At 35.8% G+C, this 26,681-nt stretch overlaps 2 protein-coding genes across 2 annotated transcripts; both read right to left on the bottom strand.

Moving 5' to 3' along the window:
- Positions 1-13,945: 13,945 nt before the first annotated feature.
- LOC113287863 lies at positions 13,946-15,511 on the bottom strand. The gene is made up of 2 exons (XM_026536725.1): positions 15,372-15,511; positions 13,946-15,233 (listed from the first exon to the last, which is right to left on the bottom strand). Exons 1-2 carry the CDS (start codon positions 15,405-15,407, stop codon positions 14,421-14,423), a joined length of 849 nt encoding a protein of 282 aa, XP_026392510.1. The 5' UTR covers positions 15,408-15,511; the 3' UTR covers positions 13,946-14,420.
- Positions 15,512-15,798: 287 nt separating this feature from the next.
- Positions 15,799-20,740, bottom strand: LOC113287862 (tyrosyl-DNA phosphodiesterase 1-like). Its single transcript, XM_026536724.1, has 16 exons — positions 20,468-20,740; positions 20,204-20,392; positions 19,857-20,123; positions 19,495-19,725; positions 18,965-19,025; positions 18,748-18,824; positions 18,349-18,606; positions 18,037-18,126; positions 17,739-17,873; positions 17,466-17,615; positions 17,098-17,201; positions 16,814-16,867; positions 16,599-16,689; positions 16,388-16,465; positions 16,150-16,300; positions 15,799-16,033 (listed from the first exon to the last, which is right to left on the bottom strand). Exons 1-16 carry the CDS (start codon positions 20,480-20,482, stop codon positions 15,966-15,968), a joined length of 2,019 nt encoding a protein of 672 aa, XP_026392509.1. The 5' UTR covers positions 20,483-20,740; the 3' UTR covers positions 15,799-15,965.
- Between the last annotated feature and the right edge of the window lie 5,941 nt (positions 20,741-26,681).

Raw genomic sequence — 26,681 nt, 5'->3', positions numbered from 1 at the left:
AGAATATGCAAGGTCAGATCACACAACTACGATAAAAGTAGTATCGGTCTGGCTTCACAATCCCAATGAAGTCTTTAAGTCGTTAACCTGGTTTTAGAAGAAAAAAACCAAAGGTTAAAGGAGAAACGACTCTAGCACGCAAACTAGTATCACACGTGAAGTGTAGGGAGTAGTTTTGCTGAGTTGTTAGATGTCCCCTTATATAGTATTTCAAATCAGGGTTTTGCCTTGGTCACAAAGCAAACAATATCCACCATTAGATGAAAACATGATTTAGATTCAAGATAATATTTCTCAACCGTTAGATCGAAAACTTAGCTTGTTATACACAAATGAAATGCACGCTTCTAGGTTTGTTAACCGTACCCAAACGTGTACATTGTTGGTTCAACAATAATTAACCAAAAGGTTAGCCATATGAGCATTTCATACCAACCATATTCTTCTTCACCATAACTAGTTCAAATGACTCAAATGAACTAGTTATAGAATTGTTCAATTGCAAGGAAATCTTATGTACTACACAAGACACAATTGAAGCAAAGATGATTTGATTCACTCGAATCGGTTCATGAACTTTATATCCACGGTTTGCAAATTGCATTCCTTAGTCTTTGTAAGTTTAAGTTCAGAAATCATCTTTAGATATATAACCTTCTTAAGTTCGCGGACTTAAGCAACCGGGAAGAGTTTACAAACTCCAGCGAAAATCTCGGCAAAGACTTTCCGCCGGTTCGCAGACTGGGTTCGCGGACCGGTACTCACGCCACAAGTTTGTCAACTCCAGCAGAATTTCTCGGGATGAGAAGTTCGGCAGTTCGCGGACTGAGTTCGTGGACTTGGCAACAAGCCATTCTTCCGGTTTCTCTTGAAGTTCGCAAACTTTGGTTCAAGGGATAGGACTTATGCACATATGTGTTTCCACAACAATACTTATGTCCATCATTGGTTATGTAATCTAAACTCTCATTCCAACCATTGAAACATTCTTAGAGGACGTTATACAGTTGTTACACCATTTCTCGTCAAAGCAATTTTCAAAGTGATTGAAATATATCATGACTTTCGTCACTAGGTAAAGATAAACATGGTCGAAGTGAAACGCTTACCAACACATATTTCGAGATAAAGATAGGCAAGGTATACTCGGCTCGAAATACCAAATGCGTATAATCGAAGTCTATATATAGCATACGACTTTTTGTCTTAAGAAGTAGGAGATAGAATAAATAGACTTTTGAGTGACAGATAAGTTCAAGTCTTCACATACCTTTTTGTCGAGAAGTTCCACCGATTCCTTGAGTAGTTCTTCTTCTTGTATGATGGATCGCCATGAATTCCTTGAGCTGAACTACACTTTCTATCCTAATCCGAGACTTAGCTATAGTATACTAGAAATCAAGACTTATAGTTTTGATCACTAACATTGACAAACATGCTTGAGATAGCAACACATGCGAGTTTGACCAAGCAATGATCTAACAGATTTCTTTCATGGACAGAATAAGGCTTGGGAAACCGTGTATGAAGATAATTACTTAAAATGGTAGAGTCACATAGGTCAAGTCCCTAATTTGGGACTTTTATAAGAGTCAAAGGTAAAGCACATGGCCAAACTTAGAGTTTTTTAGTGTCTCTAGATAGACTAGTCACAATTTCCCTATTTTCTAAGTCATCAGATTCCTGAAAACGGTCAACTGCTTCTTCTAAGTTATAATCAAGAGGTGCATCCTCACTTATATTTATACTCTCTACAAATTCATCTTCTATGTCTAAGACTATTGTTTTTAAATCATTGGACTGTAAACAGTATTCTCAAAATAAATTCTTTCCTCCAAACCATTATCAGAATCATATAAAGGATTGTCAGAGAAAGTTTCTAGCAAAGGCTCATCAACTAAGGTGTTGATCATAGTTAATTCCTCCGATTCATTTAAATGTTCATCAAATAATGGATTGTCAAACATACTGCAAGCCAAAGGATCATGAACTAATATTTCATCTTCTAAAACAGTGGTATCTCTAGTCAAATTCTCATCTTTTGAATAGGTGAATAATCATTAAAATTATTAGGATTTGAACCAGAGATAATATTTTCATCATGATGCTCAATTGGAGTAATAAAATCCTGATCACTATGCCTACATGTTTCATATTCTTCTTTAGCATTATCCTCATCATCATACATATCATCATAATAGTATGAAGACGGCTGAACCTCGTCTAAAAAACTGGTGTTACCAATCATAACCTCGTCATCTCGATCATGTGAATAATTATTCTCATTTTTAAGGCTAAATTGGCAATCAGATTATTCCGAGCAATTATTTTGTTCGTCTCTAACACAAACCTATATGTACTCTCAGCTATCAGCTTGAGAGACTCTTCTAGAGGAATAATGTGATCAAAAGGATCATCTATCTGTTTCAGAGACTCTTCTAGAGGAAGAATAAGAACAGAAGGGTCATAATAAGGACTAGTTTTCAACTGTTTAATAAAGTCGTCCAAAAACGAAGAACTAATACTACAATATTCCTTATTTTCTTGCTTGTATGACAGGTGCACGTGCGAATAGTAATTGGGCTCACCATGGCATGAACCATAACCTTGAAAAGGTTGGTGTTCCCAACTATGCACACTATGGTAAAAGTAGTAATGTCCATTTTGATACTCTGCCGGATACTCCTTGTATTGGTCTTTATAATACCAGCTCCACATTTTCTGTGCACATGCAAATGCAGGGTCGACTAAAATAGGTAGGCTCGGGTTACCTTAAGAAGAATATATCTACAATCAAAGACTGGTTAACGGTACTGTGCTCAGGTTTGTGGTGTTTCAGATGATAATGCCCAGAGGGTTCACCTTACTAACCACATGTTTTCCTAGAATCGGTGCCGGAAGATGCAATTGGTATGTGCACGTGTATATTTTTTAATAAAGAAAATAAGATAAAAATATCTAACTAAAAGAATAAAATAAAATCCTATTTTAATTATATACAATAAAATAAAAATCTAGAGAATAATAGTTTTTCCTAATTTGAATATTTACAAAAATAAATGAATATGTAACAAAGAAAAATAAAATCTTGGGTTATCTTACTCACCTTTTTGGCTGAAATTTTTTATCTTCCACTTTTATACCAAGTTATCCTGCTCACCAAAAATAAAAAGATATCCAAGTAAAATCTAGAAAAATAAAATAAAAAATAAAAGAAAAACAAAATAAAATAAACTATCATAATATTTACAAATTTAACAAAAACTAAAAATAACAATTATCAGTCCCCGGTAGCGGTGCCAAAAATTGATTGAATTTTAATTGTTGTAGTAAATAAGATTCGAACTCTAAGACTTGTGAAGATTAAATTTAAAGATTTAATGAAAATAATAAATAAAGGCGAGAGTTACTGGGACTAGGATTTCACCGTTTTCTTATCATAAGGTTCAATTATTTACTCTTCAGCAATTATAGCTCAATAAATAAAAACATGGACTCTTATTTTTGCCAAGGTAGATTCTCAAAATATTAGTTGTAAATCCTAAGTATGAGACATCAAAACATCTAAGCAACCATGACCCATCAAATGAAAGGACAACTGATTAATCAAAATCACAATTCTATTTTAATTAGTGCAAAAGTCATATAGAGAATAAAATAATTTTACCCATGTATGTAATTCGGATTCCTCCGTCGACCCAATGTAGGGTCTATCTCCTCATGTTGTAGACACTCTCAAAAGATTATTTTATTGCTCGAAAAGTGTTTACAATGGTGAAAATGAAGAGAAATGACAAAAGCAGCGAGTTTGCAACGATGTGGGGACGTTACAAACTCGTTGTTACGAAGCAATGTGGTGAACCAAAGATATGCGCTGCTAAAGGACTGTTACGGTACTTTTAAAATTTACGACAGTTTCTTACAATCTATTGTTCTTCGTGTTCATCTTCATGCCATATCAGCAGAATTGCTCTACAACTCTATTTATCGCTATGTATCCTCCCCTTCATTGATTGAATAACTTTGTATATATAGGGTCAGAAGGATCCTACCTTCCATTTTAATTCTCATCATTACATCGTCAACCCAATAGAAGTTTGTCATGTGTTAAGTGATAAACTAATTACCCAATGGTAGTGTGCCACATCTTCCTTTCTGCATCACTTTACACCATTTAAATGAAAATAATACACAATAAGTGAGAGAATATTTTGGATTATTTCTCGTGCATGTCATTTATTTTCTCAAATCTCCAAATCTTCATGTATTTATTTGTGTGATGCATGTAGGAAATTATTTCCTAATTCGTCCTTTTGTAGACCACAACTCCTTTGGATTTCCATAATGGAAGGATAAATTTGCATGATCCACGGTTCGACCAATTTGCTTCAATCTTTGTTCCCTTCCAAAGTCCATATTTTCTGCGCACAAGCCCAATTTTAACCGTTTTTCGAGTCATAGCTCAATCATGCACCTACAAAAACAAAATAATTACCCAATTTAGTAAAAAAATGTGCGCCAACAATATATATTATCAGGACTAATTAAAACACAAATTTGTGTCTATCAAATACCCCCAAACCTATATTTTGCTAGTCCTTGAGCAAAACTAAAATGAAAATAATAATCCTAACTCACTGTCGCAGGAATCGCGGTTGCACTTAGCATGTGCAACAAGCCTTTAAACCCCTAGGTGGCCCTAGTGGCCGAGTTATAGTCTTGGAAGGGTTTACAAGAGGTGTACCCTAAAAACCTTTACTTCTAATTTGTCACAAGTTTCCAGAGAGCTATGAGGACATAAAATTTCTCAACCTATCGCCAGGTAATTAGAGTGCAAGAGAAATCAAAGGTATCCGCTCTACAGATGAATAAAGAATAGGGGAGACACATCCGCTCTACATCTAGATAAATTACGTGTGATGAGTTGAACCAGTGCTAGAAAGATCTTGTGTCATATGGAAAACGTACAAAGCAACCAATATGCATTTATCCTCGGCTCTCTCATAATGCACGGTAGAAACAACGTCTTCTTCGGCTTCAACTGTTGATGATAAACTCTCGAACCTCTTAGAACCTTGACTGTTAACTCTTCTCCTCAATTTATTCTTATTTGAAACTTCTTTATAGATTTCTCTTTTGCCCCATGGCTTTATTGAACAAAAAGGTAACTACAAAATTTAAAGATAACTATTTTTTATTTCATTTTTTTTCATTTTTTTTTTCCATTTTTTTTCACTTTTTTCCCATTTTTTTTTTCATTTTTTTCATTTTTTTTTGAAGAAACACAATAATAACAATATTAATATTTACATGGCCATGAGAAGCACTTTGATCTTCGCAACTTGTAATGTCTTGGTATCATGGACTTCAACAACTTACATCGTTTTCTTTGCTCTTGTAACTTCTTGTACCTAAGTCTTCAAATTTGATTTTGAATTCTGCTTTTCTTTCTATTGTTACTTATAAACCTTAGACGTATTCAACTTTCTTCATAGATTTTGATGATGCTACGCTTGCTGATGATTGTAAAATTACATTATAAGGTTGCTTTGTCTTTCTGGCATTTTCTTATGGATTAATTGTCTCTCCATCATGGATGGTTAGGTCCATCACAATTACCCTCTAAAAGGTTAATCTTCTCTCCTGGGTGTCAATTATCTCAATGTATTTTTCTCTAATGTCTCACTAGAATGTTATCCCTAGCAATTCTCCATTTTTTTCGGTGAGTAATTAAAACACGAATATGTGTCTATCAACTCTGTATATAAGTTTCGTAGCCCAACATTCCTTTTTCCTTTCCTGAAAAACTCTTTTTATCACAAGATTGCTTGTTGAGCTTTGTTTGTGTATTTCTTTCACAACTCCATACTTGTATGGAGACTCCAAGTATCATGTCTTCTGATAGAAAAGATGTTAATATGATTATTAAGCCATTAATCATGAAGGAAAAAGATTAGTCTCCTTCCTCTATAACCTTAAAGAGAAAAAGGAAGAATATGAAGAAACCAACGGCTATCCCCTCTAATCTTCAGAAGTTTTCTGGTGTTCTTGAAGAATTGAAGGAAACAAGGAAGGCGATTCAGCAAATAAAGGCTATTGTTTTAAGGACTTTTGAGATTCAAAAGGCCCTGGTTCGACATCAGTCAAGGTTGGAATTGACTCCTTTCTTCATGAACCTTATGTTCCAATGGCTATTGACGACAAGGAGTTCGGGGATGATAAAGAATTTTTCAGAAGTCTTAATGTCTAGGAAACTCTTATGAGAATTTATTCTAGTATTTTAAGAAGGATAACTAGGGTTTGGAATAGCCTATATTACACATTGTTATTGCCAACGATTTTCATCTTGCAATGTTTTTGGATTTATTTATTTAAATTCTAAAGTTATTTGTAAGATGATTTTGCAGTATTAATCTTTATTGGTTTTATATATTGCAAATAATGTTATGGGATATGTGTGTTTACGTCCGTGAACTATGATTGTCCCATATATGTCAAAAGTTAAGTCTATTGTGTTAATATGCAAATAATGATGACAAATAGAATGAACTTTTGAATTACAAAGATTAATTCTATGATATCATTATGCAAATATTGATGAAATATATAATGAATCTTTGAATATTCCGCAGTATTGATCTTTCCCTGATCCACTTCTATGTGAAAGTACTGTACGGCCGTAAGTTTTCTTATGTTGAGCATTTCCGATTAAATTAATCATGGGTTTTATTGTGGTCAATTTAATTGAGTTTTCCAGGATACAAATTCATGTTTCATGTAATTTGTTAATGTCCAAAGAAATCCTTATTTTCTTGTGAAAGTAAGGTCGCTCTTGTTGTTCCTTTGTGGAACGACATTTTATGGGGGAGAGTTCTTAATTGAACTTGTGCTTAATTGCCAAATCTTTGTGGGGAGTGCGGCTGTGGAATATTATAGGACTTTCCTTGTATCTTAATAAACTCCTTGATAAATACACTAAGTTTCGACTATGTGAAATCATCGAAACAAAGTTGATATGTTCTCTTTTATTCATGAAGTATCTCTATGAGAATTTCATTATGATCCCACTAGTTTTCATACCTTTGCCAATTTATATTGAAAAAAAGGGGGAGAATTATTGTGTAGTTCACACTACAAATACATATGCTTTACAGATCATTATGTAAGGGGGGGTGGTTTTCATTGTGAGATGAAGTATTGACTTAGGGGGAGTGATACATATCACCATAGTATTATTTTCAAAGTTGTGATACAGTTGGACTTTGATGTTGTGTAATAATACTATGACACTGTATAAAAATAATTGAGAACAATGATTTTATTATTGTTATGGCTACAGATCTTCAACAACACTGATGCTGAGTTGAACACGTTCAGAATCGCTGGAGTACTTGGAAGTGACGAACATTTCGAGTAATGTTGAAGAACCAAGGAAATCAAGCATTTGGATGAGAAGCTACAAATTTTATTTATTTTTTAATCCATATGTATTGATAGTTTTGTTAGTAAAATTGACAAAAGGAGAGATTGTTAGAGCACTGATCGGTCAAACTCGCAAGCGTTGCTATCTCAAGCTTGTTTGTCAAGTTTAGTTGCCAAAACTATAAGTCTTGATTTCTAGCCTACTTATAGCTATGTCTCGGATTAGGATAGAATGTGTAGCTGAGCTTTAGACTTCACGACATTCATCGATTGAAGACGAAGAACTACTAAGGGGAGCTTGTGGAACTTCATCAACAAAAGGTATGTGGAGACTTGAACTCATGTATCACTCAGGTATTTCTTTTCCGAAGTTAACTTGTAGTAGGATAGAGTGTGTAGCATCCAAGTTATTTCTCATATTAATCCGTCTCACAGATTTCTATCTGTTCGATTGCATATTGATTTGAGAAATTGAGATATAATTCTTGGATGTATTTTCCTTGATTGAGTCTGACTATCTAGTTGATTCTCTTTAAAATATATTGGAGTTAGTCCATACATATTCCTAAAAGAAATATTGGGTGTGGTTGTTAGACCCCCGCTTTTTCACTTATGTTGAGAGTTCTAGTATAACCGATCTTTACTTAGTTTGGGATATACGGTACAGTCGATCTTGACTTATTTTAAGAGTCTTGGTAGAACCGATCCTTACTTATTTTGGGATACATGGTAGAACCGATCCTAGTTATTGTTGGGAGTCTTGATATAACAATCCTTGCCTATATTGGGAATCTTGGTAGAACCGATCCTAATTATTGTTGGGAGTCATGATAAAACCGATCCCTACCTATATTTGGAGACTTGGTATAACCGATCTTAACCTATGTTAGGAGTTATGGTAGAACCGGTCCCAAGAGAAAAACCGATCCTATATATTCACATACTACTTTACGGTTTTGTGTGAGTTTGGAATTATGGTTTGCTAAATAGGAAAGTTCCAGATGTCGACATAATTTGGAAATGAGTATAATTCTTATATTTTATTATCAAAATATAATCCTTGATACTCGAGGTGATCCTAAACCGAAATATTGAGAATCTTTTAATTGAGATTTTCGATTATATATTTTTGGTTTTCCAGCAAATCATAACATATCTCTTGGAAAGTTATATTAGTTAAGTGTTACACTAATATTAGATATTTTCTAATGAGATATTTCGGAATTACAGGTTGGATATTAGTTGGAAATATGAAACCGAAATTAGGTACTTATTGAATATCTTGAGAATATTTTCGGTTTTGGAATTTCCTTGTTGTCCAAACAACCTTGCTCTATAAATAGTTGAGTTTGTACTTTTTGAAAACTATCATAAGATCTAGGAAAACTTCATTCGTGTTGTTTCTGGTGGAGCCATATATCCGGAGAGTAAAGTACCCTAATTAGGTGAATTCTCTTACGACCGCTTGTTTAAAGACTTATGTGGGATCAAGAAGCTCTACGAGTACTGTTGGTGGGAAACTAGATAATTGCATTGTTATTTAGTTTTCGATTTTGATTTGATTAACTAACGATTGTTGTAATTTTGATTGCACCTAGTTTGATTATTCTTGAGATCCTTCTCTTCTAACATAAGGGTCACTCAAACTAGATCAAAGTATTGACGAGATCTTTAGAACTGTTTTTATATCTAAATAATGTTAGAGCATTGCCTGATCGAACTCATGAGTGTTGTTATCTCAAGATTGTTGTCAAATTTAGTTGATAAAAACTATATCTTGTTATCTCGTGTTAGGATAGAAGTGTGTAGTTGAGCACCAGACATCACTGGGTTCTAACGTTTGAAGGCGAAGACCAACAAAAGACATTTGGAGAACTTCATCGACAAAAGGTAAGTGAAGGCTGAACCAACCTATTACTCAAGTTTTCACCTTTCTATCTACGAGACTAAGTCGCATAACTAAGTTGACTTTTACAAGCACAATAGAAATTTCGAGTCAAGTTTATCTTGTTAATTATTCTCTAAATATGAATAACTAAGCTTAAGAACATTTGTTCAAAACTTGATGAATTTGGTTAAGAAAAATTTATTGTTTATGACCTAAATCATGATTCAAGTTAGTCATTTGAAAATAGCCTGGAACAGTGATATGTGACATTGATGTTATTCGGGAATGTTTCAAATCGATTATTAGAGAGATATAAAACTACTGTAAATCTGGATACAGGAAAGTACACATATCATATCACGTACTAGCGTAACTGTTATAGGTCCGGAGTCGCAGTACATGCATGCACCCAGTACACGTACCGGCACAACTATAGTTCTACAACGGCTTTGGTACACATACCCGGTATGAATACCAAAAATATTTGTTGATTCGTGAACTCAGGAAGGTACACATACCCGGTATGGATACCAAAAAGATATGTAGACTCCTGAACTGTTTTTGTATTAATGGTACACATACCCGGTATACGTACCATGACAAAAAAATAACTCGCGAACTGGAAGTAAGTACATGTACTTACCCAGTTGAATATTTTCATATGCATCAAAATTACTTCTATGAGATAATCAACATTTGAACGATTTTTTAAAAACACATTTAGACATATTTGATGACTTATGGTTATGTCTCAGGATTAAAGTCTAAAAGTGGCTGAGCTTATAGTTCGTCTGGTTAGTTTTGGCCAATCTTTCATGAACAATTTATTATACACGATTCGGTTATGGTTCATCCTAACTAGAGTGTATACTTTGTTGTGTTTATCTCAAGTCGAGTTTTCATCTAATGGTGGAAAAAGATTGCTTGATTCCAAATCTACCTTAGCTTAAATCAAAAGCAACCTTAGATCTTGAAAATCTATAAAAGGAGAACCTCAAGCAACTAGGACTTTTGAATCCCTTAAACCTTTTTAGATTTAGCGACTAAAATGACATCGCTTAGGGATTCATGAAGCCAGGTCCGAATATCTTTATCTTGATACTTCGTGTATCCTGATCTTGCTACTGATTGTTGAGTCTCACTCCAATCAGGTAAGATTAATAGAAATCGCAAATTTCTTCCTCCCAGACACAAGTTAATTCCTTTATAACGATTCTTTGTTGGAATCAGAGTAGGTTTTACTTGTGAGGTGAATGATATTCTAGGCTGCTCGTCTGGAGTCGTAAGTACCGGATTTTAAGATGTGCTAGACCTGTATACTGCAAACGATTTTATATCTCACCTTGATGTAACGATCAGAACGGAAGTCATATATAGGCTTTTATATGGCAGGCATATTGGTTTAAAGTCTTTACTTAGGTTGAAGCAACTCTTAAGATGTAAAGGAACTCATCTAAGGGAGTCAATTGCGCAGAGTCTTGCGAGATTCAAGAGGAATAAGGAGCGTGATTGTAGCTGAATTATTGTGAAAGTGGATTCGGCCTCAACTATATTCCAGTCTGAAGTTTTGATAGTAGGCTAGAGTCTGTAGTGGCTTAATACAGTTTGGTATCCAAATCTGGACTAGGTTCCAGGGGTTTTATGCATTTGCGGTTTGCTTATTAACAAAATTTTGGTGTCTGTGTTATTTCTTTTCCGCATTATATTGTTTATTTGTATAATTGAAATATCACAGGTTCTACGTAAAATCAATCAAAGTAGATACGTCCATCTTAATTGTCGTATACGACTTGATTGATCTTGGACATTGATCTTTGGTATCGTCCAAGTACTCTCACGGTATAATCAGGTTCACGGACTTGTCTCTGTTTACATATTGATTGCGAGAGATAGAGATATAAACTCTTGATATAATTCCTAATTGAGATTCATTAAGTTGTAACTCTCGGAATTGCATTTGGGTTTTGTCCATACATGTTGCCTACGAAAAAGTTGGTGGTGGATTTTGGTACCCCGCGTTTTCACATTCAACTATCTATCACTCAATGTTTGTTACAAACACATGGGGGTTCTTTGGCCAATGAGAATTCCTGATAGTTATGTGAAGTCTAATGATGTAAACCATATTTCAAAACTAGGGTAATGAAATATATTGGTGGTATGCCAATACCTCTCGAATATGCCACTAGTTAGAGTCGTGTCGTTACTCATAATATGCCACTAGTTAGAGCCGTGTCGTTAAGTTTTGAGTAACATATTCGAAACATTGATCCAAACCCAAAATTGTCGACAATTTCTCTAGCTTGAGGATATTTATAAATACCGGCATACAACTCACTAACATTGATTGTGCTACCTCGATATCTCCTTATGTCACTCCTATCATCTCCCTGGGGCCTTTTAACTTATGCTCATGATTATCCGGCGAAGAAACTGGATTTATAGAATGCATAGTCCTATGAAAATGTTCCTAATACATCTTACCCTACAACACACGTACATAATCACATTCCAACACTTGGCATCACAAAAATCATCATGAATTTGGTTCAATCAACAATTAACAATCAACACACCAATACAATAACCATTCCATTCAACTTTAATCACCAATTCATCACAAGACAAGTAATAATCATGGTTTTTTTAGCTATATCTTGCTATTGACTTATATACAACATAACAAATCAACCTAATATCAAGAATTTCATGAAAATCAAAATAAAGTTTCACTACAAACCCTAGAGTAAAAATGATTCACTTTTTGAGATTTTGTGGGTGAAATTCGAAATTCAATCATGCAACACATCCACCTTTTAATTTCAACCAACAGATCAAACAAAATCACCATCAAAATCAAAAGGCGGTAATAAAAGATTAAGAGGGTTGAGAGAGAAAGAAAAGAAGTGAGTGAAGAAGAAGAAAGCAAATCCGCGTTTCTCCTGAAAGTTTATACTCTCGAAACGTTTGGTCAAGGTCAACGCATTGACCCACACGAAAACTGAGTTTCCGCTTTATACTATTTACACAAAAAATGAATTTTTGTGTGGTTAAGTTAAGTGATGCCCCTCACTCATAATGAAGTGCACCTTCTTAGCTCCAATTGAGCTATAGCTAAGGGAAATACACAACCATTGTGCTTCGCCTAATAATCTCTATATAAAGAAAATGGTCTGCGACTTATAACCCCAAAGGTGTCACTATCCACCTACAAAAAACCCGCCAAAACAAAAGTAACACAAAAGCCCCAAAAAACAAAATTTTGATGAAACCAAAATTTGATGAAACCTCATAGAATTTGATGAAACCAATTTTGAAATTTGGGGTTTTGTATCAATTTTTCAAAATTTGGAATTTTTGTATCAACTTAGTTTAAGATGGAGTTTTAATGAACCCCAACATTTAAGTGGGGTTTTTATACCACAAGTTTGGTCACCTTCGATTTTTATGACTACTTTTGTAAAGAAAATGCGAAAAACAGATAACGCTTGGACTATAAGGGGCCGCTCTTTGTTAAAGTTTTTAACCGACTCCACAGGAACCGAGTGGGAAAACCGACCCTCCCAAAGGAGGGTACCGCCATACCTGGATTAGGTCACTCTGGCCCCGGGGACTCTCCTGAGTAACTTCAAAAATTTGTTGACGTTGTTCTGGTAAAATTTTAGATTTGTTATTGTTTTTCGTGGAAACCCTCTGAACTTCCGAATTTTGTTGCACAATCCATTCTTCGATTGTTTCTTGCTTTTGACACCGACAGATTCTTCTTAATCGATGCATGCAGAGTAAATCCAATTTATAAATGAGATCCTAAATACTTGGTTAAATTGAAAAAGAGCATGTTTCGTGTATATATATTCACACACTTTATACCCAAGTTCATAAAAACTAATAAATCGCCCATGAATGCAGCCAACATGATCAGCTCTTTATACATCTTTCTCCCGCTCCAGCATTATTTAAGTGTATTGCAGAGTTTTCTTTCATAGGCTTGCTCTTCTTTTTCTTCTTGTGCTGTGATTTACTCTTTCTCTAGATATGTACTGAAGATGATGATGAGATTAGTGGCGGAGACAGTAACAGGAAGTTTATTTTATGTAGATGTTCACGAAAATGCAACAGTTGAAGATCTAAAGCAAATAATTGGGATCCAACAGAAACTTCCGGTAGATCGACTCATCATTTTCTTAATGATAACTAATCATGATCATGTGCAACTACTAAAATTGTTGACAAATGGTGGAGCTTCACTGTTTGAGTACGGAGTTAGAGATGGCTCCCTTATTCATATTTGTTTTACTTCACCCCCAGCGGTAGATGTAGAAAATGGTGACGAAAAAAGTTCTCATGATAATGATAACAGCCATTTACTTTTCACTTTACCGGATGCTCTTTTCTTGTATGGTCCTACTGAAGATCAATACATTCCTAGGAACCCAACAACATCTGCTCCGTTCAAAACGTCCACCTCTCTAAGTCAATTTCCTCTAAAGATCATCGACCGCTATGAAGGGCTTTAACATGCATGTGTTTAGATCTTACTGAAGATGATAGTGATACTGCAAGAAATGCTAACCATGTAGAAAAATATATTTAGGCGAAATACTTTCTTCTGGTGCATACATACAAAGATGGTCGTTTGTAATCTTTTGATTCATATAGAAAATAAATGGAATTACAAGATACGGTGCATCCAATTTCCATGCTATTACATTTCCAGTCGTCAATTCCATTTCTTTAAGATTTTAGCCTAACAGTTTTAACCGGAAAAAATAAATAGAAACTAAAACTAAATGTTTGGCTTATTTTGTCAGTCTGTCATTAACCTGTACTTAGGATCTTATTTGGTCGTCGATAGGCAAGCCGCCAAAAAAAAAAAGGTGTTTTGAACTGCTCACGGGAATGTGGTTTGGGTTTGTACAATAAAAGAAGAAGTTTCCTCGTAGTGTAAGAAAGAAGGCAGAATGGACCGAACCGAATGATGTTTTAGCTGAACCACAGTAAAAATCTTGCGAGAAAAAAACATTACATATATAGTTTCAAAGTCGAACTAATTAATATCTGCTGGCCCTTTCCTCCAAGCTTATTTGGTCGAGTGGAAGTTTCACAAAGTTCAGTATTCACGGCTAACAGTTCCTTTGAAGACATACAAAAAATCCCCATCCTCAACACCATGCCAACGGAGACTACAGTCGTCTTGCATGATTCTCTGTTTGTGAATGAAAAAATAGTCATCTTGAGGAAGAACTTTTCCGTCTAATAAAACCCGTCTAATCTCTCTAGTTGTATTAGATTCGAACATTTCCAAAGGAATTCTGGCGGAATTAAGTACAGAGGTAGTCTGAACTACCAAACTCAATCTTCTCGCCGAAGGTTGATCGCTTCTTGTTGGATGATTCACATTTCTATAAAACACTGACACTTCAGATCCTTGACATATCCCATACTCGCATAAACTTCGATAGTTTTCATTCATCTCGATTCCACTAAAGCTAAGTACTGTTCTTTTGATGGGACTTCCGTCAATTCCGTGGATTTTCTCTTTCAAACTTGCAACTGTTTCCGTTCTATCAACTTCAATTATTGTTTTCCGTTTTGATATCATAAGAACAATCTGAATTCTATTAGGATCAATTTCGATAACAAGTTCTTTTTTCATGATGTTAAGATCAATTCTTGTTCCTTCGACAATAATTGGATAATCTCCCATATCAAGTCCATCAATTAGTTCCAACCCGTATACTGTTAGAATTTGTGTTGATACTTCGATACCCAAGCCTTGTTCGATTCGCCGTTTTATTTCAAGAACAGACTCACTGAAACCAATCTCCATCGTGAATTCGCCATTTCTTGTGATGATAATGACATTCATGGTGGTGCTTCCCCAAGAAATGAAAACGTCAACTATCTCCGGTGACTTTTCAGTCTGTAAAAAGAAACTTCAAAGATTAAATGATTTTGCAGAACTACAATAACTAATTCTACGCCTTGTTGTAAATCCAAGAAACAGAATTGTATGAATTAAAATGCATAGGAGTCATTCAAATTCAATGAAGAGGGTTACCATTTTTGCCTTTCTATTCATTCTGGAAATCATCATTCTGTTATGTGGAGGAACTCATGCTTGACATCTTCATTTGGTTGGTTTCCTTTACACATTTATACTGTGGTGAGGCTTGTACTTTTCCCAACTTCTTATATTATTAATTCCAAGTTGAGGAATTAGTAAAGTTTCAGTTGCGTTGTTGATTTTTGAAATTTTCCTCTTATCATTTTGGCCTTCTGCAGGTACCATATCGCTTTCACCCAGTCCGATTGTTAACACGGGAGTGGAAAGTTTTACCTGACCGAGTATCCAAAATTAACATGGATTTGGATTTACGCGGTCGTTGAAAAAAAACAAGAATAACAAGTCATAGGAGAGTAAAAGCAGGACTCCTTCTGAAACTAGTAAAAGCAGGACTCCTTCTGAAACTAGTACACGCCCACAGTGACTTCTTCAACTTTAAGTTTTATTAATTGAAATATAAGCAGAATGATTTTTCTGGAAGCAAGATTCACTTCCACTAAGCATACATTAAATGAGCTCGAGACTTCTTAATAAGTTCATTATGCAGAATCAAATTCAGCTCACAAACAGTCTGCAAGCATCTGACACTCATCTGGCCCAGACCTGACCATGAACATCTTTCTTGTAGTACCTTTTATCCCATGACCAAGGAACATCTGAAGAAATGAAAAAAGAAATTGAAGATGCGGTAAAACACTTTGTATGCTGTGATGTGAAATGTATATAACAGAAGCAAGAAATTTTAGTAGTCTCTGGTAGAAAGATTCCTGACCTTCAGAGGAATATGGCTGTGGAGGTAGTTCATAGGGAACTGGCAGCGTTATAACTTCAGATGATGAATCTGTATTCTTGTTTCCTTTCCAACACAGAGTTACCAGTTTCATCTGGCGATCTTCACCATTTTTTGAAGATTCGCATTTAACCTGATAGATAAATTATCTGATTATTATTGTAGATAGTAGAAAACAAACAGCTTGACATACACAGATTTGGATGACAAAACACATTACCTCTGTGGAACCACCATTATCTGTACAAGAAAAACTGCAATCTTTTTTTATAGATGTAGGCAGGAAAAGCACCCCCAGCTATTGTGATTGATGAAACAGACACCAAGAAACATCAGTCATCATGAATAGATCAATCTTACATATTTTCTGGTTTCAGTTAAATTTATATTTTAGCAATTAAACTTGATGAACAATGCTTAGGAAAAAATACCTCATAAGACCGGATCATCAATTGGGAATCCTTCTTTTGAAGTGCACCCCAAGCAGCTTTACTAAGATTTGCCGAGGTCAGAAGAAACCAACTTTCGTGTGGGGAAAAAAGAATGAAGTTACTTTCACAACCACGAAATGCAAACAAGAGAAGAATAGTTTAATGATGCTTAAAGAAAGTAGTAACATTCTGACAAAGTAAGGAGTAAAACTTACGCAAGGTTTTGACCACTGTATCGGGTATACGTCTTTATATGAGGCATTGCACGACTGGATAACCATACACATGTTAGTGCATCACGAGATTGAACAAGAATTATCAGGTTCACCAACAATTTTAAGAAAATGGGACGCCAGATTCATCAGAAATATGTTGATAAAAATCATTGGGTGGTTATAAAAATACCATAGGACGATGTAAGTTGTCAGCAGGTTTTTCTAGACCATATCCAAAGGAAAATTACTTATATTAACTCTAAAAGGGGTTATAAATGCAGTACCTACGACCACTGTGGTCCGCCTTCCATTTGGCCCAATACTTTTTCAAGAAATCTTTCTCCACATTTTTTTGTGGGCTCGGAATGCAACTGCCAGCTGCATAGCCCTGAAAATGTAGCAAACAAAAAAATAGAATCAGGTACAGTGAAAACATTCAGTGCAGCGCCACAAAAAGAACAAAGTGAAGATAGCAAATTGCTTATAAATGGACACAGAAAAGGTCATCAAAATCTATATGTAACAACACTGCAGATAGTAGAAAATTACAAGATGTGACATAACGAAAAGGGAATTGAACGATTTATTTGTCAGTACTGACTGTTCAATTCCCCAAACTGGACCAGTCTTGCTTTGAGCAGAATGATATTACCTCTAAAGAGCACCTGACATCTTCAACTGTAGGCCAAACTATAAGTTCTTTTCCGAGGCCCAGAGATAATTTATCATGAGTGGAACCCGATGACATTGATGATGCTAACTCGGCCATCCACTTTTCATCCAAAGAACCAAGAGAGGAAAACTGTGACAAAATATTACAATCACACCAGGGATTTGATGTCAAGGTGTGGAGACCAAGTCACCACACTGACACGCAGCATAAAACACATTAAGTTGTCATTTAATTTAATGTAACAAATAATACCTGATACACGAGTGGGGACTTTTTAAATTCTTTATCAAAAACACAGTCCCGCAGAACACTACGAAGTTTCATGTGTCCCCATTTTTTCAGGTTGGAACCCGTGTGGTACCCAGGAACTGATCCAATTAGTCTTACCTGAAATGTTCATTTAGAAATAAGAATAGGAAGAAATGGTACTCGTGGTGACCGTAAGAGCTTCCAAAAGTAAATATGAAAGGGAAAGGATTGGAATGAGGAAGAGACTTCCGCAAGAAAGTAGAACATTAAGATTTCATAAAATACTGTTTTTTAAACATACCGCCGCACTGCTATAATCAAACTTCCTGAAAAATGATGAATTGATCTTGACATTGCCGATAACTGGTAAACTGACTTCAATTTCAGGCCACTGCAGATGTTCAAATATCATTAATTAACATTAACACCACTTTTGCTGAAACTGTAGAAAGACAGCATAAGCTGTGCATACCATCGGAATAATCGATGCTCTTTACTGATTATGTTTTTAAAATTAGGTGAAATAAAAATCTAGGCTCTAGAGAACTATTAGCATAAGAAGTTTAAGGTAGACCATCCAAAGGCTACATACATCTTTGAAGAAAAAACATACCTTTAGTGCGCTGAGATAATCAACCAAGTCATTTTCAAATCCACATATTTTGTTTTGGTCATTTTGATCTTTCCAAGGAAAATCTTGCATCCATAAACCTTGACTTTTGTTGTTCCAGTCAACATGTATCAAGTTTGCGGTGTGTATAGCAACACGCACACCTTTAGGATAAACAAGGAACATGGCCTTTGAATGGTGCGTACCATATGAAATGGGCAGCGGGGGCTTGTGCAGAACCCAATTCGCAGGCTTGTTCTTCTGACAGATTCAGAGGAGACAAAATGATTACGAGTTGAATTACCTTTTTTTGGTTGAACAAAACCAAGAGTTAGAGAGTTAATATATCATAACAAAATTATGAAGAAATAGTCATATGGTATAACTGAAGAGCAAATGGACCTGCAAATGAGACAGTGTCCCGTCGCCTTCACCATGAATTACAAGCACGCGGGGTATCCTGGTGAGAGTTGGGCAAGCTACAACCAATGAACCTCTCCCACAATTAGATCATAACACATCACAGATTACACACATGAAACCAGTGCAACAATAATATCAGGAATCAAATGAAAGCCATGGGAAAACATAAAAGAAAACAACTGCAGACACTACTCACCAGATATCAACCAATCCGTATCAACCATATAATTTGAAAGAACAGCCACGAGCACATTCCCCTACTAACCAAGCAGAAATATCAGTTTTAAACCAGCTATTTAAAAATACAGGACAAAGACACAACAATAACAAACTCATAAACCTCATCACATTTTTTCTTTGTTTCTTAGTATTTTATTTGGGTTCTTGTTTAATCATTCTCTCATTATTTGAGTTTTTATCTTCTGCTCACTCTTATATATTCTTTCTTTTGAATATATCACCCTTTTAATTAAATCATGATTTGAATTGGATTTCTTGAGTTGTTTTTCCCAATTCTCCTGATGATTTTATGTTCTTACCTACCCAGTGTACTCACAGTTCTTAAAAGCTTTTAAATATCTAATCGAGTTTACTAGTACCTGTGCGTTCCTAGTTTGTGTATTATGCTAAAAGGAATAACTGTAGCTTTTACATAGGAGATTGGCATCAAGGCACAAAACACAACGTCCACCAAAAGGACCAAATATAAATAAAATTAGGACGAACCTGAATCACATCTTGGATCGAAACTGTGGAAGAATTTGCCCATGAAGGCAGCCATTTGACTCGCAGAAGCCGGAAACCTAAAGGAAGTTTATCCTTCCGAACATCAAACTGGCGAATAGTTCCGGAACCATCATGAGAGTCGAAGCTGGTCTGTCCCTGATTCATAGGGTAACTAGAACTTCCTGTCACCATATTTTTTTTTGGAGCGGAGACATCTCTTAACATCTCATCCTGTACACAAAACACATTAACTGCAATGCCTAATAACCTAGGTAAAATAGTGAATATTTGACGAAACACTAAGGCATGTTGGTCAAACAGTAACAAGAAATAAAATCGACATTCCCTTTATGTGGACACACCTGAAGGGTTCTTGCAAGAGCTTCATCTTCATCGATTTGCCGCTTTCGCTTTAGATTTATATTTTCATCTTCGCCGGATTTCATGCCAAACCTTTTGTTAGTACCCAAAGACAATGTAACTTCGTCAACAGCCGATTTCACATACTTGAAAAAGTGATGCCCAGGAATCAACTCTACTATATCCCCATGTACAAGTATGGCACTCTCTTTAGAAACCAATTTCTTCCTTCCATCCTCAAACTTAATAACAATTGGATTCCCTCCCTCCTACAAGTATATTCTCATTCTCAAACACAATGATATAAAGCCAAAACCTTTTTATCTAATTACATATTCGTAGGACTTACCACAGTCACATCAAGAGAACCATCAAGCGAGGCATTCAAACTGATATGTTTCCGGCTCACTCGTTTATCCGAGACCGATATATCATCTCTTCCAATAAAATTGATGCCCTCAAATATTTCTAGCTTGGGGATTGATTCATCCTCCTCATCCAAATTGGTTTTTACTGGAACCAAATATCCAATTGTAACCTAGATATGTATCAATTTAAACAAGTGAGATACTTCTATTGAAGAAGGGAAACTAAGAGATGAACAGAGACTTACCCGAGATTCAGTCATGCTTGACTTAAAAGAACCATTAACAAACTTTGATACAGTTACGAGCTGAGGATACTGATAATGATTTGAGGAAATGTGGGAGACAGCGAGATAAGGTGGGTTTCTTAAAACCCTAGTTCTGATCACTTGGAATCGTTGAGAGCAGGAGTGGGTTTTGGGGAAAGAAGTTGTTCTGGCTTGGTGTAGTAAACGAGAAAAGTATACACATTTCCAGGAAGGCTTTATTGGTGCTAATTTCGCTCTCTGAAGGTTTAGTTCTCCGGCGTGACGAGTATGGGCGTAACAGTCGTAGGATTCGCACCAAATAAACGGGTCGGGCAAGGTGATTGGTTGACCAGCCATACCACTTTTTTTTTTTTTTTTGAAGCATGCATTTTATTAAACTACTTAAAAGGCTATTACACGAGAGTATATAATATCCACAAATTCATCGTTTACATTTAGAATGATATACCATGAACCTAAATTAGCACAACGAGCAGAATGTGAGCAGCGATCTTCAGATCGAAAATGTTATACCACCTGATCAGGCCATTTTTTTTTCTTTTTTTTCTTTAAAAAAGAAGACTTTATTAATCACAGTCAGTAGAAAGAAGTTTAAAAGCAAAATCATGCCAAGGTTTCTATATATATATATATATATATATATATTTATTTATTTATTCTTTTTGGCACAATCATGCCAAGGTTTTGTCTGCTTAGAAGCTGGTTTTCTAGGTATGGACCATGGAATTGAAGGATTAACGAGGATTGATTCCTAGTACATCATCGCGAGATACACTGGTCATGTTTATTCTAGCCTCTGGCTCTACTTATTGAGGCTTCCGAATAATTTCTATGACATCCCCGCGAGATAGGCCGGTTACTCTGCCTCTGGGCCCTCTTGACAGACTCCTAGTACATCCTTTCGAGATACACTAGTCATGTCGGCCCCACAACACAGACATAATTGACTCTTAGCACATCTCTGCAAGATACGCTGGTCAAAGACAAGTGAGCCGAAGTCTCGCAAAGACATTATTAGGCGTGCAAGCTTTCATTTCTTTCCCGAAGCTGACTTCGGAGAGACTCAGTCGCGTCAGCCAAGTCTCAGGTGGACTTAGTCGCGTCAGCCAAGTCTCAGTCGGCCTCAGTCGCGTCGGCTAAATCTCATACAGCCTCAGTCGCGTCGGCCAAGCCTCAGATGGCGTTATCCGAGCTGAGCCAACTCGTCTGAAGAGTCTTATACATGCGTAAGACTCAGGAAGAAGCCTCACCTAGGGATAAAGCCTACTTAACGTGTCAAACACACTCACGACTAGTAAATTGGGTCTGAACTGTACATGTATATCCAAAAAAATGGATAAGCTCCCTTGAGATCCACATGCTCAATAAAGGAACCGACAAGCAATAATACGGTCTTCATGTGACCGACCATGGAGAGAGGGATCTCAAACTCAGCTTCTCTCGCACTCTACACACGATTTCTGACGCATTCCATGTCTTTTCACGTGACTCATCCTAGTAATTCTCACAAATCAGAGAATATCTCTCTATCTTGGCCAACTCGGATAAAGAGAATATTTCTCTCACTCAACACATCATCACAAAGGCTGACTCAACTTCACAAAATGGGGGGATATCAATTAGGGTTTTGGTCGGGCGGTCTACGCACGTGTGATAAATACCCGACCTATTTCTTACCGCAGAAGATAGTAAAGGCGGTGGAATAAAGAGATAAACTCACCCTAGTTTATTTTTAATTATTTCTGAAGAGAAGTGAGAAATACTACGCACGGAAAGCAATCCATATCTTCACCGACCTGAGATTAGAGAATTCTGCTATAAATAGGTCCTCTATTTCTCCAAGCTAACACACAACTTTCTCATAACTTCTCAGAGCAATAACTTGTTTTCTGATATCTCTCTTCATCTGATTTCCTCCCTAAGACTGGCCATAAGCATCATTCCCTGTGCCTGAAGCATCCTTTGAATGACCACTGTGCGTGATTTAGGCGAAGACTATTCGTGTTTAACTTCCCGTAACTCATTTTCAAAACCTTATGTTAGATCATAGCTCGGTTGAAACCACCAAGCGTTGGTATGTCAAGTTTGGTTGTCATATTTTAGTGAATCAAAACTCATGTTAAGAGTCGCTTGATTATGTACTAAATTCAACTTTATATAGGTTAGCTTGAAAGTATTAGGATAATGAGACATTACAAGTATTGCGAAGACTTGAAGATGTGAAGAAGCAAGGAGCTACAACCACAACAATCATCCTTCCACTTGAGGTTAGTGATATTTGACTTGAACTGTTTCATTCCCTAAAGTATCTTTCAAGTCGTGCATATTGAAAACAAAACTGGGAAGCATATTTGAACTCTATATAGACATAGTATTAAGGAGTACAATGCGAGGTTTATTGCTTAACCATTAAACTTTGTAGATAAGACATCGCCATAATCATTTGAATGTTGTTGTGATTATGTATGGGTATGAGGTGAGAATTTCATCCTAGGGAATAATGTTTTACATGTGTTCTAAGGAAGTAAGTTCATAAACTTGTTTGTGAATCGAAAAGGAAATCGCCAGGCGTTACTGGTTTTGTTATTCATTGTATATCTTATGAACAACCAATATGTGTGATTGAGTATAACCGTTCACGACTTGTTTGTGTTTTTGGTAGAACTATTCACAAAGGCCTGACTTATGTATTGGTATGACTTTTATTAGTGAAACTGATCTTAAGTAATCACCTGAGATGGTATGGTCGGGTTTGTGATTTTATGTCTAATCAAATATGGGAAAGGGTAACCGATCCTAGTAAGAGGTGCAGTACATCACAAAGGGAAACTGATCCTTGTATGAGGTGCAGCAAGGTTTATAGCAGAAAGGGGAACCGATCCCATGAACATGTGCAACATGTTTTTAGGAAAAGGGGAACCGATCCTATGGACATGTGCAACACATATAAGTTAGATACCATATATATGTGGGGAACCGATCCTAGTACCTAGTCAACCGAATTTTGGAAATCTAGCGTGACTATGCACAATACTCACATGGAAGGTAGAACCGAATATTGTTTTGGTAGAACCGTTAAACCCATGATTGTGATTGAATATTATTTGATCAATCGAATAGTTCTTGAAAGTCAGATGAACAAATTCTAAACTTGTTTGGAAGTGCGACAAATCGGTTTCAAGGTTGTAAGTGTGAAAGAGAACTTATAAAATAAGGATGTCGACATACTTTGAACACGTGTTGTGAATGTTTATTTCTTTAATTGTTCAAAGTTATTCCTTAATAGATAAGGGAAGAGAATCCCATGATCGAAACATAAATAAGTTAAGAATCTTTTAATTAAGGTGATTAACTTCATTTTTGGGAAAATAAGAATTAGTAATGTGCATTTACTAATTAGAGATTTTTTGAGAGATTTAGATTATTATTTTTGGACAGAGCATTTCCAGGTATTATGGAAACCAAATTTGTGCTTTAATGAATATTTTCGGTTTTGGAAATTCCTTGGTGTCCAAACTTCCTTGTCTATAAATACTTGAAGTTTTCCTTCCTATAAAACTAATCCTTCGTAACAACAAGCTTCTTCTTTGTTGTGTTGTTACTGATGTAGCCGCCTATTCGGAGAGGAGAGTAATCTAATTAGGCGAAATCTCTTACGGCCGCTCAGTTTAAAGTCTTCTTTGGTATAGAGAAGCTCTAGCGTGTACCGTTGGTGGGAAACTAGATAATTGTGGTTTATCTTTAGTTTTCATTGATTTGATTGACTAACGGTGGTTGAACTTTGATTGCACCCAGTTTGTTTATGCTTGAGAATCTTCTATTTTGATATAAGATTCACTCAAACTAGTTCAGAGTTTCGACAAGGATCTTTAGACTATTGTTAGTTCTAAAGACAATCTTGTGATAATCCGTTGTTAACAGACTTCGTTCTGTGCGTGATTGATCACAAAAGATTCAAATGATTGTGTGCAGGTTATTATTGAAGATCTAAGAAGATTTGAAGACGAAGAAGATATTGAAGATTGTTGATTTGTGGGTTCATAATCTTTAGTGTGCACAATACTTGTTTCGGTAAAAGAGGATCCAATTAATAATCGGTTTATCCTTGCGATAGATTGGTTTGATTAATTGAATAGATCGGCATCAACACAATTCTTTGGATTAATAATGTTGTTGGATTAATCTTAAACGATTACTATAGTAATTGAACATAAGATAGATCTAAGGACTTGACGAAGGAGTTTATGTTAAGATAAACAGAAGAGCCTTTGTCCGACTCATATCACTTGGTTGAATAGAGTTGATACCAAATATATTTGTTGTTCCTTTACTGTTTGGAATATGAACCAAAGGAATTGTTCTAATTACATGACTTATTTATAAGTTGGAGGCGTGGGAATACAGAAGGAACTATGTGAACTATAGGTTTAGTTGTTTGGTCTCAACTATACGAAGTTAGGTGTAATTTTGTGTAGCGGCTTAATCCTGAGAGTATTCAATATCTGGACAAGGTCCCGGGGTTTTTCTGCATTTGCGGTTTCCTCGTTAACAAAATCTTGTTGTGTCATTTACTTTATATTTCCGCATTATAATTAAAGTAAATTACACAAACGTTAATTCCTATTCACTTGATAAGTGAATCCTATTTTGTTTGGTTAAGTCCGAACCTTTTTATCAAGTAACATACTGTAAGGACCCTCAGGCTCGTCAACGCTATTTGACTGGTCTAGCAGTGGTCAAGTGATGAATTAGCCGATAATGAGTCGTTTAGTTTAACATGGTCGTTAGTTAAAAGGAATTAATCTAACAACGATCTAGATACTAAACTAGTGTCACAAAATAGGTCTCGAAAAGTTATGCATTTTGGACTACTCGCACGCGTCATTCGGACACTGGACGAAGAAGATATCATCGGATGAGTATGAAGGGAATATTAGGCATTTATTGACAAATCGACTTGGCTGCCCATATCCAACGTTGGGCGCTGTAGTAAACTCAGTTGGATTATCACCACGACGTGTCGAAGAGAAGGTCATTTCTCTTTTCTTCTTATCTATTTCTTTTTCTCTTTCCTCTCACGCTTTTCTTCTCCTCTTCTGGCGATCTCGATTTAACAGAATTGAGTTTGTTTTTGTACGTGGATATGTAATAAGCTTAGTAAGAAGATGATGAAGCTGTTGTTGGTGTTGATTCAAGACTCGGCAGGAAATGGTAAGTTGAATTGGAACTTATGAATTTAACTTTGATTTGTTGAGTTTAAGAGTTGGATAATTGATCTTAGATTTGAAATAGATGTATGTGTGTGGAACTGGTGGAGGAACTATTGTAGTGAATTGTTAATTGAGGAAGGGAAGAGCTGGAGATGGTGGTTATGGAATTGAGTCTCTAATTGTAATAAGTTAGTGTTATAGATGGTGGTGAACTGTTGAGGTGTTGCTGGTTGAATGGTAAATGATGAGTGAGAAACTGTGTTATAGATCGATGATAGAAGACAAAGATGAATTATGCTACAACCAAGTACAATCTTACATGAAGTTGCAGGTGGATTGGTATTGCAGTTGCGATGATTGTTGGAGCTGAGACAATTTAGAGTTGGAGCTAGAATTATTATTGATTTTGGTTCCAGGGAACTGTTCTAGTTTTTAGAACTGAATAAGGGATTGGTATTGGTGAAATGAAGGATTGGATGTTGTTTAACTAGATGTTATGGTTTGAATTGCAGGCCAGAAGTTGGCAGTGTCATAATTGTTGGAATTTGATTATGTTGATAAGATGTATGAGATGAAGTTGATAGTAATGTTGTTTTGGAATTGGCCTTAGTGAAAGCCTGCATCTGCAGATTAACTTGATGGTGGAGATTTAGAGTGAAGCTACATTGGTGAGTTGTATTAGTCAGATTGAATTAAGAGACGGCCTAGTGGTACTGGTGGTATGAACTAAGAGGTGCAGGGATTGTTGAAGTTGTAACTGAGATTAATGGATCGGGTATGATCACAATTGAAATTCAAGAAAAGAAATGAAGTAAAGCTTTAGATGAATGTTAGGAGACTTCAGGTATTCAGAATTGTTGGTGTTATCGAACTGGTAGCTCTGAGTTGGTTAAGATGGATGTGGTAATTGTTTGAATGTGCAGAAGTGGTAATGTTGTTAGTATTTCTATTGACAGAGACTGCAGGGGATGTAAATATGAACT

This window comes from Papaver somniferum, chromosome 6, assembly GCF_003573695.1.
Source record: "Papaver somniferum cultivar HN1 chromosome 6, ASM357369v1, whole genome shotgun sequence".
NCBI lineage: Eukaryota > Viridiplantae > Streptophyta > Magnoliopsida > Ranunculales > Papaveraceae > Papaver > Papaver somniferum.
Note: the sequence above shows the minus strand (reverse complement) of the source record. Positions and strands in the feature narration are given on the sequence as shown.

What these genes read in the sequence shown, in the direction of transcription:
- LOC113287863 (XM_026536725.1), bottom strand. Translation starts at nt 15,407, where the DNA reads ATGATGATTTCCAGAATGAATAGAAAGGCAAAAATG. An exon ending in TGAATAGAAAGGCAAAAATG is followed by an intron (nt 15,234 to 15,371) that starts GTAACCCTCTTC and finishes TTCTTTTTACAG; the next exon opens with ACTGAAAAGTCACCGGAGAT.
- LOC113287862 (XM_026536724.1), bottom strand. An exon ending in GGACACTGTCTCATTTGCAG is followed by an intron (nt 18,607 to 18,747) that starts GTCCATTTGCTC and finishes TGAATCTGTCAG; the next exon opens with AAGAACAAGCCTGCGAATTG. An exon ending in ATGTCAGGTGCTCTTTAGAG is followed by an intron (nt 17,202 to 17,465) that starts GTAATATCATTC and finishes CTACATTTTCAG; the next exon opens with GGCTATGCAGCTGGCAGTTG.